Below are 20693 nucleotides of genomic sequence, written 5' to 3' on the forward strand. Positions count from 1 at the left end.
TGATCCTAAAATTTGTACGGAACCAGAAAAGACCCCGAATAGCCAAAGCGATCTTGAGAAAGAAAACCAAAGCAGGAGGCATCACAATCCCAGACTTCAAGCTATACAAGACTGTAATCATCATGACAGTATGGTACTGGCATAAGAACAGACACTCATATCAATGGAACAGAATAGAGAACCCAGAAATGGACCCACAAACGTATGGCCAACTAATTTTTGACAAAGCAGGAAAGAATATCCAATGGAATAAAGACAGTCTGTTCAGCAAGTGGTGCGGGAAAACTGGGCAGCGACATGCAGAAAAATGAACCTGGACCACTTTCTTACACCATACACAAAAATAAAGTCAAAGTGGATGAAAGACCTCAATCAAGACAGGAAGCCATGAAAATCCTCGAGGACAAAGCAGACAAAAACCTCTTTGATCTTGCCCGCAGCAACTTCTTACTCAACATGTCTTTGGAGGCAAGGGAAACAAAAGCAAAAATGAACTATTGGGACCTCATCAAAGTAAAAACTTCTGCACAGCAAAGGAAACAATTAGCAAAACTAAAAGACAACCGACAGAATGGGAGTAGATATTTGCAAATGACATATCAGATACAGGGTTAGTATCCAAAATCTATAAAGAACTTATCAAACTTAACACCCAAAAAACAAATAATCCAGTGAAGAAATGGGAAAAAGACATGAATAGACACTTCTCCAAAGAAGACATTCAGATGGCCAACTGACACATGAAAAAATGCTCAACTTCACTCATCATCAGGGAAATACAAATCAAAACCACTATGAGATACCACCTCACACCTGTCAGAATGGCTAACATTAACAAGTCAGGCAACAACAGATGTTGGTGAGGATGTGGAGAAAGAGGATCTCTTTTGCATTGTTGGTGGCAATGCAAGTTGGTGTAGCCACTCTGGAAAACAGTATGAGGTTCCTCAAAAACCTAAAAATAGAACAACCCTACAACCCAGCAATTGCACTACTAGGTATTTATCCAAGGGATAATTTATCCAAGGGATAAATACAGGTGTGCTGTTTTCAAGGGACACATGCACCCCCATGTTTATAGCAGCACTATCAACAACAGCCGAAGTATGGAAAGAGCCCAAATGTCCATCGATGGATGAATGGATAAAGAAGTGGTATATATATATATATATATATACACACACACACACACACACACACACACAATGGAGTATTACTCGGCAATCAAAAAGAATGAAATCTTGCCATTTGCAATTGTGTGGATGGAACTGGAGGGTATTATGCTAAGTGAAATTAGTCAGAGAAAGACAAAAATCATATGACTTCACTCATATGAGGACTTTAAGAGAGAAAACAGATGAACATAAAGGAAGGAAAACAAAAATAATATAAAAACAGGGAGGGGGACAAAACAGAAGAGACTCATAAATATGGAGAACAAACTGAGGGTTACAGGAGGGGTTGTGGGAGGGGGGATTGACTAAATGGGTAAGGGGCACTAAGGAATCTACTCCTGAAATCATTGTTTCACTATATGCTAACTAATTTGGATATAAATTATAAAAATATTTTAAAAAGAATAGGAAGCTACTAACAAAAACAAACAGCAAAATGTACAAACAAAGCTCTTGCTATGTTATGCTAAGATAATAAAAAAATATCCCCTAACCCCCCAAAAAAAAAGGTTAAAGAGCTCAGAGCTTTCAAAATCTTGGCTTACTTATCTGTCAAAAGGGATCAAGCCTAACTATTCCATACCAAGTTGGTGAAAATTCAATCTGATTACGTATTTAAATCATAGCAGGTACACAATAAATGACTCATCTGTTTCCTATCATCTATATTGATAATTCACTTCTTATGGTATTTCCCACAGTAACTATTCCAAATGCCTTTTACTCTCTAAGACCTTACCAACATGCTGCATAACTTTGTTTTGCAAATTTAAAAACAGAACTTATATAAAGAACTATTAACTTTATCATTGCCCACTAAAATCACAAGCACTCATATAAACACTCAGTCTTACACACAAGCTGAAGAGGCATTTAGTAATGATTTACACAGAACCTTTACCAAGAACAGGTAGAGAAGGTTATTGCCTGTATGGTATCGAAGCTCCCATACTGTGAAAAACATAAAGCAGTCTATTAAACAGGTGTTCCATGTTAAAACTCAGGTTTTATTAGGATGGCTTAAAAGTTTTCCCTACATTCAGGGCTTCCCTAGTGTGGCAGCCAGGGTAAATACCTCTGCAGGGCCTCTGTTTATATAAATAACAGAAGTCTTCCCAAATCAAACACAGGAGCACCATTCTGAGAGCACAATCGGATTCAATTTTGTGAAAGATATATGCCAGCCAGTGTGAGCAATCCACTAACGATATCACCCTCCTGGAACCAGGGATCAGTTCACTGGACCTCAGGACAATCCTATAGACAATTATCAGGACGCTCCTTGTGTTAGGGATCCCACATGCAAGGTCCTGGGTCCACATCAATCCCTATCTGGGCTCTGGCACTTTGCTCTGAAGGCAGTGGCTGCCTGACAAGTCTCAGTCAGCAGAGGAGGAGTGTTAAAATTTCCAGGAAGACACTCCAAAGTGCAGAAGACCCCTGAAGTACAAGGTGAGGATAAAAGTCCTAGTTGTCCAGGTTACTTTTGTGACTTCCTGAAGCTGAGTAGGCAATAGAAGTCACCTAAGTGGGAAGCATCAAGAACTTTGTTTCATTCAAGATTTGGAGAGCTCAGAGCTTTGCCTAAATGGAAGAAGAATGTCTAAAACCTCCAAGCCTCACCACTGTCATTTTTCTTTCTTAATGTTTACTTAGTTTTGAGAGACAGAGAGCGAGAGGGGGAGGAGCAGAGAGAAAGGAAGATAGAGAATGGGAAGCAGGCTCCCTGCTGTCAGCACAAAGCCCAACGTGGGGCTCGAACTCCTGAACCATGAGATTGTGACCTGAGCCGAAGTTAGATGCTCAACTGACCGAGCCACCCAGGCACCCGTCACTTCAGTCCTGTTATGTGGAGTTTGTGATTGTGCGCAAGATCTGAGTGAAAAGTTCCAAGGCCATGTAAAAACTTTGAGCCTAACTTATTTAAGGCAATGGGCTTGCATAAATGTTACAACGTTTCATCAAATGTAGTTCTATTGAAAGAGCTTTATTTTACCTGCCACCTCATAAATGCTACTGATTGCAGTTGTCATGCAGTGACTCAATGACAGTCTTGCAAGACACATAAATGGGCTACACCATCCTCAAGTTTGCTTGAAATTTCCTTCATCTTTTTCTGAGGGATTAGGTCATTTTTCCAGCATATACTCGCACAGTTTATGTATTGTAAAGCACAACTTTAATTATTACGGATAGTTTTCTTTCTTAGGTACCATAAAGCTTATTGTTCTGCTAGAAAATCCACGATCGTCGTTATTCTGATGATCCAACTCACATCTCACTGCTATTTCCATACCTGTTTTGCTTTGGTATTGTTTCAATACTGATAGTATAAGAATTTTCAAAATAGAGTAAAACCTTGGTTTGCGAGCATAATTCATCCCGATTATACAAGTAATCCAAAGTACTTGTATATCAAAATGAACTTCAAGAACCATTAGTTCAGTTGTGATCATGTGATGTTCAGCATTACATACTACTCACATTGTAAGATATTGCTCGTGTATCAACTTAAAATTTATCGGAAATGTTTGCTCATCTTGTGGACCATTCACGGAACAAGTTCCTCACAATCCAAGGTTTTACTGTATGTTAAATGGCAGTTAAACTCAACACACACAGTACCAGCAACTGATACCTCGTAAGAATTCCACCAATGTGAAAGTAGTGTGACTACCTATGACTAAATTCATACATGCACGATGTGAAAGAAATGTATCTTAAATTTGAAAATGGTAATTTGATTATGGCTTGATTTTTGATACCGTGTTGAAACATCTCCAATGATCCTGCTTGTGGTACAGGGCTTTGCGGACTCTGTTGTGGCAGACAATTCCCTTTGAGATCATACTTACCTCATTTTGGCACTTTCCCATGTCAGACATCAGCCATAAATCATGTCCACTTTCTGCCCCTGGGTCTTCTGGGTCTCTGGGTCTCCTATTCTCACTTGGTCTGCTCACCAGTGCTTGAGAGGTAACTCCCCTGCCTACCCCACCCCTGCCCCACCAACAACTTGCAACTAATGGGGAACTAGGTGTAAGCTGATAATGTTCCAGGTACCTGTCCTTTGGGGAAGGATTCAGGATAATGTTCCAGGTACCTGTCCTTTGGGGAAGGATTCAGGGAGGTATTCTGTATGCTTCTCAGAGAAGCCAGTAGAGTCCCCACGGGAGGCACCTTTACCAACTTTAAAGTACCCGTATTGACGTCTCTCTCATTTCCCTCACACTCCCAACCCCACTTCCTGGGATTACATCCTAAATAAATTGTTTGTGCCCAGGTCTTTGTTGCAGGTTCTGCTTCTGGGGAAACCAACAAAACCAAGTCACTGTTTGACCCTCATCTGATTCTTTTGGGGGGATGCAAATTATCAAAGTATTTTTTGACTAATCGTAAATGAAAAAGGTGCACATTTTATGCAGCTCTGAAGGTTAGCGATTATTTAACCTGAAAAGAAAGATAGGTGTCATGATTCTCTAGTTCAGCACAAATATTAACATGTTTGTATTGCCCTATAGAAAGGTAACTTACTGAGCAGTCATATTTAAGTTCCTTCCACAACTGTTCTTCAAATGCTATCTTCCTGCTGATTCCCTTGTTAGTGAGGCAAATAAAATTTGACAAGTGTTCACTTTCTGTTTGTGTGAGACATGTTTTTTTAAAGCAGACAATGAAAACTACATTGTGACTGCTGCCTGTCTGACAATGATTGCAAGACGCTGTCAACTCTAAGGTTCATTCCAGTTTCAGATATATTACAATGAAACATATACTTCATTTATATTAGGGTGGTGGTTTTCAAACCTTATTTTTTTTAAACATAAAGCTACCTTGTTTCCAAACATGCAATTTGGGATTGTTTCCAAAATGCAAATTATTAGGCCTTGCTTTCCGGGATTCTGATTGAGTGGGAACAGGACAGGAATCAGGAATCTACATTTATAACCAGAAGACAGATATTCATGGACATTACTTTGAGAAACATAGGCTTAGGGCCTCCAGAGAATAAGTATCTTTGACATATTTTTTAAACACTCATTTGTTGTTCTCCCTCTCACTAGCATTCACAACAGGGAATAAGGGAAAGAGAAAGACAAAGAATGTAACTTGCTAAACTATTAACACCCCCAATGTTAATTAGTCTACTTTGTTCTTAACAACGACAAGAAATTTTAAAAATAAAAGATTATCTACTTTTTGAAAAATAAAGCCACATTTGTTTTCTCAGACACCCTCATACATCTAAAAAAAGGTTGACAATTTGGTTAAAAACCATCTTGCTAACTCATAATAACAATGCATTTGTATTCCTCATATGAGTAAATTCTTTTATTTCTAAGTTCAAGGTCTGAATTTCTTACATTCCATTTCCATATAGTCTACATTTTTGTTCATCGTGTAGTAAATTGTTTAAGCCACTGAACTGAGCACCTTACAGCAGGAACACTTGAGTGCTAAGCAAACAACAGCTCAGTTTTGGCGTGGTAGTCCTTGTCTTTGCAGGGTTATCTGAATATTTTCTTGTTTTGTCATTTTATAAAAACGCTGATGAAAATGACACATTTGTGGTAGGGAAGGCAGTCACTTGGTGTGTTACAGACAAGATCTCACCTTAACAAATGGACACTGGACTTTGCAGTTGGAGTGTATTCATACATGGGAAAAAATCTTGAGCATCAATACCAAAATAGGAACCAAATTTAGGGATCTAAAAACAGGAGGTCCTTAAGGCTTTTGGTTGGAAGTCCTGTTACAGACTCCTTTATGAAAAGAAAAAAGTCAATGCCCATATTTTTCTAAAAAAAAAATCTTAAAACTTAACATTGGGGCACCCGCGCAGCTCAGTTGGTTAACTGTCCGACTTCGACTCAGGTCATGATCTCACGGTTCGTGGGTTCAAGACCCATGTCAGGCTCTGCTCTCAGAGCAGAGCCTGCTTCTGATCCTCTGTCTCCCTCTCTCTCGCCCCCTTCCCCTCTCAAAAAAATAAACATCTGAAAAAAACCAAACTTGTTAACACTAAAGTAATCTTTATACTCTCTTGCTCAATATTTAGTTTGGTCTGGTGACAAATCCCTGCTGTTGTTGTTTTTTTTCCCTTTTAAATGTCTGCTATATTCTCTTGAAATAAGCTGAGAAAACTAGAATTTGAGAAAAGATATTTCCATTTGAAGAATAACCTCTTTTTTAATGTCTAATTATATCTTTTTTTGTAGCAAGATTGTATATTTTAATATTAACAGACATTGCACCTGCTACGGACGATTTCCTACCATCCCATCCCACTTCCCGCTTCCAGCAGATGAGAGAGCTTTCTCTGTACGCTGCCCTCAGGTGGTTTCCAGAGAAATCCAAAGGAATGGTTACCATAGAAAAGCAATTCAACACTCCCTTTGGGGTTTCAAAACAGATTTTTGAAATCTATAGCAGAATGAAGGCTCAGTTGCAAGAGCTAAGGTCTTGCAAACCAAAGACTTGGCATGCATGCAATATACATGCTAGTCTGTCTCTTCCCCCCTTTTTCCTCTTGTTCTCTTCTCCTTCTCCTCCTCTATCTCACTGGGAAGACAGAATTAAACATGAAGTGAGAGAATTAGATACAGCGAACGTGTCACTGAGGTTTCTGATTCTTGTGCCCTCTCACCTCTGATCACGTAGAGTTTTAGGAGTCTGCAAGAGCAACCTCGGCAGCACTTTCTAGTTCTGAATCAGAGAAGGAGGAGGTATGGCCCATAAATACCTGAGCATTTACCATGTACTTTACGCATATCAATTCATTTAATCCAAACAACCTTGTAAAGTAGGCATTCTTAATACCATTCAATGATTAAGGCAGATTCACTAATCTTCCCATGGCTACAGCTAATAATTTGTGGAAGCAGGATTCAAGAATAGGTGGTCTGGATCTAGGACCAAGGCCAACTTCCTTTACATTTCAAAAGTAGCCGCCACCCCCTCCCCCAACCCGCAGATGCACACAGCCTCCATGGTAAGCAATTAAAGATAGTAGCATCTTGTCAGGCCCAAGGAAGGGTCCTCATACCCAAGTCTCCAGAACCCCAGCATGGCATGGAAGAGCGTATGAAAGCCCCATTCGCTGCTCCCTACACCCAACCTACATCAAAGGGTTTAAAAATATCAGGAGAGTGTCTATGAATAAGGGATATCAAGGTAGGGAAAAGGAAGATGCCGCATAAAAGTTATGATAAACGAAGACCATTGGAAACTTGGACAAGAGCAAAATTGTTGAAAGCTTCTACTGCCAACACCGCCCCCGCCCCCGCCAACACATGCGCACGCACACACACACACACACACACACACACTTTCTACAAAAGAATACAGCCTTGGGAATTTAGATGCTTCCCTATAGAGAGGGCAAGGAAGAGAAAATCTGGACTTTATATCTGAAAGGACCAAGAAAGTCAGATACAATTGAGTTCATCCAGAATAAAGATGATATTTTTCTGCCACTAAGCAGAACAGCAGCCCAAACAGTGTTATTTAAAACTCAAGTGACATTGCACCTGAACTGTGAAATATGTGCTGAAAATGCCACATCACCACCCATTGTGTGGCCCTCAGGAATTCAAGAGCAAGGAAACAAACAAAAACACCAATAATTTATTCCATGGTTAGGAATTTCACAGTGTATTTTACTCACTGGAAATGGAACCACCCCCATCCTTGCACTACATTTATACTTTGATATGTTTTTAACTCTTTGCAAGTTTGTAGGACCAAACTATGTGTGAAAAGTGAGGATAGAATGGGTGCAATGAATTTCAGTCTATGAACACAATATCTTATGTTGTTCGGGGCAGTTACAGAGTCCATGTCGTCACATACATTAACTCACTGAATCATGACAATTGCTCCATGAGGTAGGCATTATTGAATTTACAGGTAAAGTACCTGAGATTCTGAGGTTAAGTAACACGTCCAAGGAAATACAGCTCATGACAAAACTGGGACTCAAACACAGGCCCCCAGATTCACATAATTTATATGTATATCACATGATATAAACAGAAACTAGCTTATAGTCACCTCACAAGGGGAGAGAAAAATTAGGCCGTTAAGCATGTCTCTCCAATGTTCCCCTTGAAATAGCTTGGAAACTGACTTCTTGACCTATGGATCTAAGCAGATGCTGGTGATTATATCACTTTTGTAAAATTAAACTTCAAAATAATATCTACCTTCTTTTTTTTCAAAATTTTCCCAGTTTTGTAAATTATGATCAACACACAGTTTAACCATATATAGATATATCACAGGGAAAGAACCTTCACTAGATTCTCTTGCTCATCTCATCCATTCAAAGTTGAATACTTGAATATTCTGACCTTAATCTAATGAGCAATAATGTTCAACCCAGTATATGGCAGGTATAGAATTGTTAAAATTTCACATGAACTTTTAAACAAGAAAGCAGATAATTACTAATAAATATTCTGGATAATATAATTTTCTTATTGATGGAACAGAAGTGACTCAAACTTTATAAATTAGATGTATCATAGTTGAATCCTAACTATTTCAGAAATAGGTTAATTGAAATTCAGATACACATAAAAAACATTTTAGTACATCCTTAATATTAAAATGCTATTTTATGACCAAATGCCTTTTAGGTCTTGATTGATCTTACAGCCTTAATTTCCATGGAGTACACAGAGAATTTTTCCTTATAAGTAAAGCCTCGTTGTTCAGAAAACAGAATTTTTATTCATCTGATAATACAGTGGTGAAATGTTAAGACAGCACAACTTTGTGACTAAATGGAATAAATTTGATCACACAATGAAAAAAACAAAAGAAATCAACACAAGAAAGAATGATGTATTTGAGAACATTTTTAATAAATAATGTGACAAAATTACTTTTCTGATTATTGGTTTTCAGTATGCAAAATTATGGCTAAAAATAAGAGGTTTCTTACATGAACATAATGAAAACATTAATCACATGGATTGTTCCCTTAGTACTGCACACCCTTTCTATGTAACTTTCAAATTATCTAAGTGAACACATTTAGTTTTTGGTGAACACCAGCTTTTTCTGTGTGGTTCAGTTTTGTTTGGCTTTGTTTTCCAGTGGGGTCAGGCCTGATACCTGTGTATGAATAAATGTACATTTTTTTTCTTCAAATAGCACCAATTATCAAGTCAATGAAATTCATATAACGACAAAAAAGGATCATAAAAATCTACAGTCAGAGGGCATCATTTGGCAATTCAAAGCAAGTAATGCCTCTCTTTGAGCTTATAAGAAAATCTTATAAGTTTCAACATTGGCCACAACAAACTTAAACCTTTTTTTTTTCTTTAGGTCCAGGAAAAGTAAGAACCATTGGGTTCATGGCCCACAATAAAGTATGCACGTTACTTCACCACCTGTCATCATTCAAATATTCCAAATACAAACATAGAGCATTAACAAAACAGGTTAAAAACGCTTCTCAACACTTTTTTCAATAAGACAAAAAAGGTTAATAGTTACAATGGTTTACAAATAAAGTTTAGTGATTGTGCTTTTAAAACCAAAAAAAAAAAAAAAAGATTAAAAACAGTGCATTACAAAAACAAAAATCAAACTTCCTTAAGTGGCACTTCTGAAAGTTGAACTGACACTACCAGAAGAAATTTAGGCCAGTTAAGATAGGGATGTCCTTATTCAATTGGTCATTAAAAACATCCATTGGTTTGTAATATGCATTAATAATTGCATTCGATTGAAAAATAGAACAAGGTTTTTTGCTAGGCTTACTTATGACAATGACTAGACAACCAGAGATCCAACTGGCTTATCCCTACTTATCCAAAAGTATATTTCCAGTAAGAATATACTTCCATGATTGAAATGAAGACAAAATAAAGTACCACCAGGGGTTGCAAAGAGTATATATTTACAATGTTTCTACCCCATTCAAATCGACTTGTGGTTGTTCTGCATGTATTCTATTTTATTTTCTCCCAGCAGAGGGTGGTATGAAAGACTGACTTTAAAATCATGTGAAAATGAAATATGTTTTAATTTGCAGTAGCAGTTGGTTATAGAAAGATTATATCTTGAGAGCCCTTGCCATGAGGTTGATTAGTCAATTTTGTATCTTTGATCAATACTTTGCTATAAAATTGGCTTGATATAGAAGCAGTGCAATGCCATATCTCAGGGGCAAAATGCAAACGAACTGTTTTGTTCTCTCTTGCTGGCTGATGACTGAAGCAAGAAGTCAAGTACTTCCCTTGCTAGAAGTAAAGTGTAATGGTTTGTTCCAACAGCGAGGGGAATAGGGAAGTTCTTCATAGGGATAAGGATCAAACAACAACAATAAAACTCCAATAAAATTTTTAAAAATGGTATTCCAATAAGAGGAATAAAAATGACAATTTTTACACTCTGATTGCACTGAACATTGTATCTGGCGTCATGTGTCATCAGACAAGAGGCATCTTGAGAGATACTTTTCACATTGGATCGCACAAGCCTCTCTGGTTGTCTTCAGCTTTCAGTTTCCTGTAAGAGATAAGTTTTTGGTAAATTTCAAAATCAGTCTTATAGTCTTATATTTATATGGATGTATATGTTTTTATCCTTATAATTTGCGTTTCTTCCTTCATTCCCTGGCATACGTTAAAAAGTGCTCATGGCAACTAATTTCATTTGTCTTTATAGCTGGTTTTGATAGAAGATCCAGTAGTTCTCTACAAGCACCAAACTGTGTTCTACAGAATGTTGCAGTATTGGGATATGTGGGGCAGGAGCGAGAGGGGCAGCAGAAGGTGGATTTCTCTACTTACCCCATCCCCAACTCAACATTATAGCTCAAATTTTATTGGTTTAAGTATTAGAGTTATTTTTGGTAACTTTTTGTCCCCCAGAAAAGTTCTTCTCCTTAAAAAGACAAGCACAACTTATAAAACAGCTTCTCATCACAACAACTGCAAGAAGAAAATCTTCTTATTCCAAAATTCAAAATCAAAATGTTTTGGGTATTATAGGAAATTCAATTAGATATTATGCCTTAAAATTTTTCATCTTCTATTCTTAAAAGTTTAAGATGAACGTTCATTTAACAATCTACTTGGGTTTAAATATATTTGTAAGAAGAGAAATTTGTCCTCAACTTGTTTATTATTATTATTAAATGGAGGAAACATGGTCTTAAAAGTTGGTTTATTTTGACTTACTGCCAATTCTATCGTGTATTGCTATCTATAAATTCCAACAAAGGAGTATATATTTGACTCAAAGAGTGTTCTCTTCTGGGAAGGTTAATGTCAAGGATCATGTTCTCATTGGCAGAAGAATTAAGGTGGAAGATAGTTGGTCCAATCAGTTAGATTAACCCCAGTGATTACTAGGGCGGCAGATAACACAGGCTAAGTACTCTCATTTACATCCTTATAACTCTGTCACCTTACTGGTTTTTACAACCTACTACAATACAGTACTATACAATATATTATCTAGAGAAATAGTTCTTATTTCCTAACAACATGTTTGCCATATAAACTTCTTATATGAATATCTGCAGATGAACATGACCTCTAGATCCAAAAAGAAACCGTTATCACCATTTAAAACATTGGAATGCATTTCAAGAAAATCATTAAATTCACAGAAGTTTAGTCTCTAGTACACTAACATTGGCATTTGTGGTAAAACAGAAACATTTCTGTGGCCTGATACATATTTCTAAATTTGAGGCTGATTTAATAACTAGCATAATGCTGAGAAACTTGGAGAAAATTATAGATACCTCTAATTCTTCATTATTATCTTCTCCTCTTTCATATCCTCCAAGAACCTGCATTTCTGCAATATTTCTTCGACCTACATTTGCTTGTTCTCTTTGTCTGCTTCCTGATCCTCTTGATGACATTGAGCTTGAAGAACTAGGATCTCTGGGATTGTTTGATGTTGGAAAAGTAGGTCTACAGTAAGGTAGAATATCCTCTGTGTAATGAAATATAGTAAGTGCATATGAACACCATTATGCATTTTCATTGTATAATGTATCATCACTTATGTCTGTAATTTTGAATGGGGAAGCAACAGTGTTTTTGAGGAGTAAGTGAGGATATTTTATAACAATAATTGAAAAGCAGCATTGTCATGAAAATGAAAACAACAAGTCTTGTCTTCCTGGTAGTGGTTGGCATTCAGGTTGGTTTCACTCACAAGCTCCTGACTACCTCAAACTCACTTGGGACCAAATTCATTAAAAGAGGTAAACCAAACCTAGAATCAGACAGAGCTTCCAGTTCTCTCCTTCACTATGTGATATCCAATTATTTTAGGCCTTAGTTTCCACTTTTCTAAAAAAAAGTATTAATAATATGTATACCCAGAGGAGCCCCTAGTGTTGCTGTAAAAACAGAGGAGATAATGAAATCTCTATGCAAATTATGAAAGATCATTTTCAGGCACTGATAAAAACAAAGCCCAGTTTCCTCAAACTACCAAAACAGAATCAAGCCCAGGTTCACTTTCGAGACAACCTCCATCTTAACATTGTATTTACATTGTGGAACCTTGAATCTCAGAAGTTTGCCACATTGCTAGCTCAAAACACAAGCCACTCTAATTAAACACCATCTTCTGAATTTCTATCTTCTTACTGCTTTAAATTTGGTGCTGCTTGTATTGATGCCTCCACCAGTTGCTCACTTCTCTCTAAAGCCTGTTCCCTCCACTCTTTGGACACCAAACACATGAAAAACCAACTCTTCTATATTCATTTCCCCTCCCCCTCCAAATGCTTCTACTGTCCATGCTGCCTGAATGCAATCTGATTTCCCCTGAGGTTTCCACACAAGCTCTCTCCAGTAGAACGAGGAAGGTTTGCCTCTTATCCCAAATAGCACCAGTTCGAAGTCAATACTCCCTTACCTTTGCACAAAACATTCTCTTCCTGGGAAGGTCAACCACTCTACTAATGTCACCTGTTTAGTCCTCCTTGATGGCACCTTTCTCCATCCATTCTACTCATTACAACTTCTACCCATCATCCAGGTTCTGACTTGCTGGGGTCTCACAGTCCATGAAGACCACTGTTCCTGCATCCTTGCCTCATAGCACTTGGACTCCTGTGACTTGCATCTTCTGTCCCTGTTTTACCAATCTTTTTCTCTCCATTGACTGTAATTTTTGTCAATCTACAATATAAAATCTGTCTTTTGCTAAAAACCTTCCTGTTAAGCCTGTGCTCTACATGAATCAATAGCTTCTTTCTGTCCTTAATGCTCAACAAAGCTTCTTAAATTTAGACTCAATAGTGGTAGATGCAACTCCCATTTACTCTGGATCGCACTGAAATCTATGCATGCCCACATTACCACTATGAAAGAGAAAACTCACTGTTGACTTTGAAAATGCTAATCATGTTTCAGCCCTTATGCCTCTGGACTTCTCACTGCCTTCATCTGGAAACCACTATCAATTTAAACATCACTATTCCCAGCTTCTAGTTCTCTTCCTTCCTGGACAATTTTCTGTGGGCTCTTCCTATAGAGTGCCTCATACGTGTTGATGCCCTGCACATTTCTACTTTTACCCTAGTGTATACATATACATTTTTCTCCCACTCACTCTGGGTAATTTCATCCATTCTCACAAATTGTAACCTTTTCTAGAATGTAACTGTCACGGGGGCAGGTATTTTTCTGGGTTTTGTTTTGATATACTCTCAACTTGACATATAACAGGTCATTGATAAATAGTTTTGAGTGAATGAGTGGATTTAATTACTATTTTATTATGATAAATCATTAATTTATATTTCCAATTTTTGAATTATGTTGAATACTTCCTCTTAAGCGTCCCTCAAACTCACTATGTCGAACATTGACTTCATCATGTCCACTCCTTTCTTCTCTTCTGGATTCTCTAATATAGTTAGTGACAACACTAATTATTAAGAAAACAAACACAGAAAACTGAAATTATTTTAGAGTGTTCCCTGCCTTCCAACAACCTTCCGGCACTCCTTCAATGTACCTCTTCCACACATTCAAATGTACACAGGTGAGCCTGACTTTTAACACAAAAAAATGTTAATGTTGAATTTTCCCACTCACTCATCTCTGTTCCTATAGCCTGGTTTATATTCTCCACATCTCTTGTCCAGGTGTTGCAAATATCTTCCAATAGATCTCTGTGTCTTGAGCTATTCCTCTCTAAAACATATTCACTCAGCTGCCTTCTTATAGGAACTACAGGCACTCTATGACTTAAACTTACATTTACCTCAAGAGCTTCCTCTTTGACCACATTTACTATCTTAGTCACACTGAATTTATAATCTTCTTAATGTACCTCAAAGCTTTTCATGCTGAGTTTCTCTGCCAGAACAATCTATTCACTCTTCTGACTCAAGTAAAACTCCACCCACCCTGGTCACTCAGCTTATGTGTTATTTCCACCAGGAAAGATCAAGAAGTCGTTTTCTACCTCACGTCCCCACAAGACTGGGCTAACTGTCCCTTCTCTGGACTCTCAAGTATCACAGCATCATAAACGTTATACCAAATATGAGTATGTCTGTGAATCTACAGATAACCTGTCTCCAACTCTGACTGTAAGCTTCTTGAGGTCAAGGTTCATACTTACACATAAATCTCAAGACCAGTACAATGCTTTATACCACAGTGGATGTTTGATATATGTAGAAATAAATTGAACTAATTGAGGTAAATGTCAGCAAAACAATCAGTCATTCAAGTCTAGAAGACCACTCTCTTTAATTAAAAAATGACCATTCATTACACATGTAAATCAGGGTGCCTCTTTCATTTTAAATAATGTCAACTGAATTATGAAGGTGAAAATTATAGCAATGCATAGAAACAATCATTTAATGACACATATACACAGAGTTATGGTTCAAATCAGAATTTGGGAAAGCAAGACATAAAATAATAATCTGGTCAGTGTAACTCAGTGCTCTCCATGAAATAGGGTCCCTTGTTTCTAGATTAATAGTTCCAGCAATAGTTCTTTAGTTAGAAATATTTTTATAACACAAAGGACAACTTATTAAAAGTCTAAAGATTGATAAAATAATTCCATCTCTTTGTTCTAATTCTGTATACACCAATATCTTTCCAGGTTTGTAAGTTGTTTTTTTTTTTTTCCCTGAAAAATCCCACCTGCTTTGGAGGAAGCTTACTTGTAGCAGCAAATTGGTGTATACTTTCAGGCCACATATAAACTTCATAATTTATGTCATGACATTGTATTTATAAGTCACTACTTGGAGTATAGAATAGATCAAAGAGTCAGAGTCAGATCACATTTTGCTTAACTGATAACAAGCAAGCTAAGTTTTTCAAACTTTGGATTGTGGTAATAACACCAAGTACTTTGTGCTCATATAGTGGGGGTGTCCACCCCCACTCATCACTTTGTTGCTGAGTACATGCCTAGATTAGGAGTTCAGGCTTCCTGCCACATAAGAGAGTGAAACTGACTCCCATTTTGAAAGGACATTGCTAATGACCAGGTGCCCATAATAAAAAGAATGAGAGTTTGATGTCTAATTTTATCACAACATATCTATTAAAATACAGCAGTAGTTGTACACGCTTCTCAGATTCATTACCCTACCACTCTTTTCTGACTATGACCAATTTTCCCTTTATTATATTTCTTTCTCCTAAATGGTTTCTTTTCCTTAGTATCTAATAATGCTCAAATACACTATCCTAAAGCATTTCTACAAATTCTGCCTTCCTGGCAAACTTGTTCCCAACCTCTTCTCTTCCCAGCCTTCTGAAAAGGGCTCATCACCTCCCTTCACAATGTCCATTTACTTTACAACTCCTTAGAGTCTGGCATCTATTCTGACTACTCTACTAAAAACAGTTCTAATACCACCCACAAATAACATATTGCAAAATCCTTAGGCATTCTCTCCCCATCCCCCACCTCCTGTTGACATCCAACTTTCAGTTCTGTGTGGCATTTCAGATTTCTTCCTGTCTTAAAATTTCCTCCTCCATTCTTTCTAGGACACTATTTTCTCTGGCTTAGAGATCTTGATTATTTTATATCTCTGGGTGGATCCATCTTAGTTTCCACTATAGAAAGTCATTCTTGTGCCTAGTCTTTAAATATAATCACTGCTGATTATCGGTGCATTGAAACTGGCTCACACGTTCTCAGCAAAAGAAGAGTAACCAAGTCTTCCCAACTCCACATTCACTGACTTCATATTAGCAGCTTGAAACCAGCTGTCTTGGGAGTAACTACCCAACAGAAGTATGTAAATGGGCACAAATTAGGATTTTGCTCTGCTTTCCTCCCAGAGAATTGATTGCTCAGCTTTAACCGATATATCACTGTTGATAATTTAGCCTTTGTAATTCACACAATTTTACCCTGCGTTGCTGTTTCTAAAATCCACTCTCTACTCACAACCTTTCCCCCTGATCTTTAAACTCAGTTGTCTAAAGTCTTATTGATTTTCTTCATATCTGTGTTCTTGTCAGCACCTTAATCCATTCAACATTGAAAATATTTTCCCTTAGAAATCTTTTCTGTTTTGTTTTCTTCCATTGGTTAGTACAATTATATCCCACTAGTCAGCAGGGCCATCTAATTAACATTTGAGTAACTTCTGCTTTACTCCATAGTTTCAGTCTATTTTTCTACTTTCGATTAGTCACCAATTCCTACTGGCTCTATCTCTGACACGCCAGTGGAGGCTGTTCTCTCCTTGATTTCCCCACATACCTATTTTAATTCAGTGTTTTCCTATTTTATACCTAGATATTTTACAGTGACCTGATACTTTCATCTACTAGATTCCAGTCTCTTCCTTCACTATTGAGTGCTGCCAATTCTTTTTCTAAAAATCTGATTCTGTCATTTCTTGCTCAAAATTCTTTGCTGGCTCACCACTGATTATATCATAAACCTCACAGTCTAGAGTCATATTCCCAGCCTTGCCAATCTGGCCCAACCACCTCTCTAGTTTTATCTTTCATTATCTGTGCCGGGCCCGAAGCAACCTATTCTCTGGTCAAACTGGAAATTAAAGTTCCCCAAACATAGGTTTTTACACTTACATGTTTTTTCTCCATTTATTTCCTTTATCTGCTATCCCCTTCTCCCTGTTTAACCTGTTGAAATCATGCTTTCCTTTAAAACCCAATTCAAATGACACCTCTCCAAGGAAGTCTTATATAATGTTACGAATTTAATTTAATTATATTAAAATTATTTGAGTACATGCTTGTCTCCTCCATTAGAGACCAAATTTATAAATCTTATCCATTTTCATATGGCTCATGAGAACCTAACAGTGTAACTTACAAAATATATGTTCAATCTATATTTATTTGCTGTATGAATAAATCGGTACCTTGGATGAGATGAGTCTTTGCTGGTGGAAGGTCGCGTTTTGCTGCCTTGTTTCCTCGTCCTTTCCCATCATTTTGCTGTTCCTGTGCTTCTCTGGTATCACCTGGATTTGTTCTCATATCTGCAACTTGTCTTCCATCCAATACTTCTCTCCCCTTGTAGCTGCCTACTTTTCTATCTGATGATCTGTCTGTTCTTGCTTCTATAGAAGGTAGTTTGGGTGCCATTACAGGTCGCACCTCCAGCTGTGCCTTGGATTGGACAGTGGGTGACTTTATAGCAGGTGGTGGCACCGGAGGAGGTGGAAGATCTAGATAGAAAAAATTTAAAATACTGTAAAAGTCTACCACTTACACTTAAATGTTAGTATTACCATTGGATTCACATTCAACTGTGAGGTAATACATCTTAAATGAACTGGAACATTTGAAGGCAACGAAGGAACAAGAAGATCAACAATTTCAATCTATCCTCATTGTTATATGGCACAAAAATAGTGAATCATAGAGCTGGGACTTAAAGATTACCTAGTCTTGGGATAGCTAATATGGGCATATGTGCTCAAACTCTCTCTCCCCCAACCATGACAGACCTTCTTAATTGATTTCAGCGAAATGTTCCTGGTCCCAAATGCATACCCTTACTCTTCAGGCAACCACTTCAAATTGATTGAGGTTGGCACTTGAGTTGAGACGTATTTGCCATCTCTAATCTAGCCTAAATCCCTTCTCATTCTGTAAAAAGGGTAACTTGAACATACAGACCTTAGGTTTTCAACCTCAAATCTAGATGTGATCGGAGCTAGGACCAATGCCCTTAGATTCTTAATTTCTGGTTCAGTATTCTTTATATTATTACATTCTATTTTGTATTTATAATCTACCATCCATTGATGGGATTGCTGCACTTTGTATCTGCACCCAGAGGTTTTAAACCAGCTAATCTCTGGTATAAAAGTAAGTTAACTTCATCTACCTATCACTTTATACACACTTTATGCACACATTTTTATATAATTCAAAGTCTTATAGACATACCTAACGATACAACTAGGTAAAAATTTGATATCTAGAAAATTTACATTCTTTAAGGGGTGCTACCTTTGCCCCCATGTACATTTTAGGGAACAGAAATAGATATCCTAATAATAGTTGGAAAGTTAGAAGAATATGAATAGATTCTAGTTTTAGGTTGTTCTGCCTTTAGCATGGAAAGGTTTGAATCCAATTTGTAATAGCTCAGGTAAGTAATGATAGAGGATGTAACTGCATTGGTGGCTGTTCAGATGAAGAAATGTATTTGAGAAAGGTTAAGAAAGAAAAATCAATATCATTTAATGATCAATGGAATCTAGCAGGGAAGGGACAGGACAGAATCTAAAATGACATTTACGATTTTCACCATAGTTGACTAGGTGGATGACAGAAACTTCACTGAAGATAAGGAAGGAGGGGATGAGAAAGAGATGGCCCACAGAGGAAGAGGAGGAGTTCAGTTTTACAAAAGTGAAAAGGAGGAGACTTTGAAGTACCTAGATAGAGATGTTCAACAGGTTTTTGTACATAGAATCTGAGTTTCAAGAGAGGTCAAGACCAGAGATACAGAGATTTGGTAATTATCAGCATGGCTTTTTCAATCATGACTTCAGAAATGGTAATGTTTTCAGATTTGAAGAGGAATACCTAAATGACAGAATAAATTAACTAAAAAGTGTTTCTAAAACATGTATTAAACGCTTAGTATTAAAAAATCAACATTCTAAACAAAAAATATGCATTTACATTCTACAAATAAATCAAAAGTACATAAGAACTTGAAAGTACAACCCCTCGTATATCTCCATCTCCATTTCAAATACTCAATATTGATTATGTGGAAGTAATCAGTTTGCATATGTTTGTATAGATCATTCCAGAAATTATTTAGACACACAAATCAGGCATATTTGTGTTGCATAATTCCATGGAGCATCATTCACATCAGGGACTATATAAATTGGCCACACCTTGGTTGTACAGTGCCAGTCTACTCACCCCTATGTGGTGGCAAAAAGTACCAAGTGAAAATATGTAGCCTTTCTCTCTTATTGACATAAAGAGAACTGCATTTTTTTTCACCTAACTGTGTAGTTGTATACATTTCCCTATGTGTACATACAGCTCTACCTCTTTTTTTGAAAACTTCGTATAATCCTCTCTTTTATGAGTATATCATTATTTATTTAGCCAATCTGTACAGAGGAATATTTAGGTTGTTTCTGTATGTTTTACCATTACTGACAATGTTCTGTTGACTATCATTTACATATGCCAGCATGAGAAATTCTTGAATATTAAAATATCCTTAGAAATATTAAAATATTCTTAGAAATTCTTAATATAATAGCAAATTAAGAGTTCTAGGACACAATCAGTGTTTCTTATTCTCATATTTTTTAAAAAGAATTAATTTTATCCCTAAAGTAACTTTTTTCTTAACTAATATTATTTTGACATTACATGCTAAAACAAGGCATTGGAATTCACTGTATTGGTTTCTGAAAACAGAAATTTTGAGGTACCATCTTCCTACCAGCTATTTTACTTAGGAGTCCATTATTAAAAGTGGTCTGTCCATCTTTTACCTGCATTTTGTTGTTGTTGTTAGTTCTCATGGCTCATTATGTCCTAGTTTCATATAAATAGCCTCTAAACATTACCTAAAATGGTGGCCAGAGAAAAGCCAATGTACTAACTTTCTCCTGATTCTACTAAATAACATTTTTTTTGTCTTACAACATATATTACCAGTGCCATTGTGCCTGATTTTCCTCTTCACTACTTTAATGGATTTTTAAAAAAAATGATACTTAAAAAAAAAAAAGGTACCATCATGAGAGTCCTCCCTCATCTGCTACTTGTTTAGCAAAAATAACCAAAAAGAGAGAGCTAAAAAATAGACTGTCCTTAGTGGCTCAAAGCCAAGAGACCCAAGGCAGAGTGGTTCTATGTTCAGACCAAGCCTGGGACTGGCAATGAAAGAAGGAGAAAAGTCTAATTGAGAGCATACCTGGCAGCAGATGGAGTGAGTGCCTGCAGGCTCATTTCTGCACCATCTCCTTGCTACACATTTAAACCCCAAATTGCAAACACAGACTATCAA

General features: G+C 37.0%; 1 protein-coding gene across 4 annotated transcripts in view; it reads right to left on the minus strand.

Moving 5' to 3' along the window:
* Positions 1–9059: 9059 nt before the first annotated feature.
* ROBO1 (roundabout guidance receptor 1) overlaps positions 9060–20693 on the minus strand; it is a 401827-nt gene continuing 390193 nt past the window's right edge. For all 4 annotated transcript variants that reach the window (XM_042956244.1, XM_015540481.2, XM_042956243.1 and 1 more), the window contains 3 exons: positions 17554–17862; positions 11947–12143; positions 9060–10700 (listed from right to left, as the gene is read on the minus strand). In XM_042956244.1, the coding sequence (XP_042812178.1) occupies positions 10686–10700; positions 11947–12143; positions 17554–17862 (521 nt within the window). In that variant the 3' untranslated portion in view covers positions 9060–10685. The remainder of the gene's footprint in view (positions 10701–11946; positions 12144–17553; positions 17863–20693) is intronic.

This window comes from Panthera tigris, chromosome C2, assembly GCF_018350195.1.
Source record: "Panthera tigris isolate Pti1 chromosome C2, P.tigris_Pti1_mat1.1, whole genome shotgun sequence".
Lineage (NCBI taxonomy): Eukaryota > Metazoa > Chordata > Mammalia > Carnivora > Felidae > Panthera > Panthera tigris.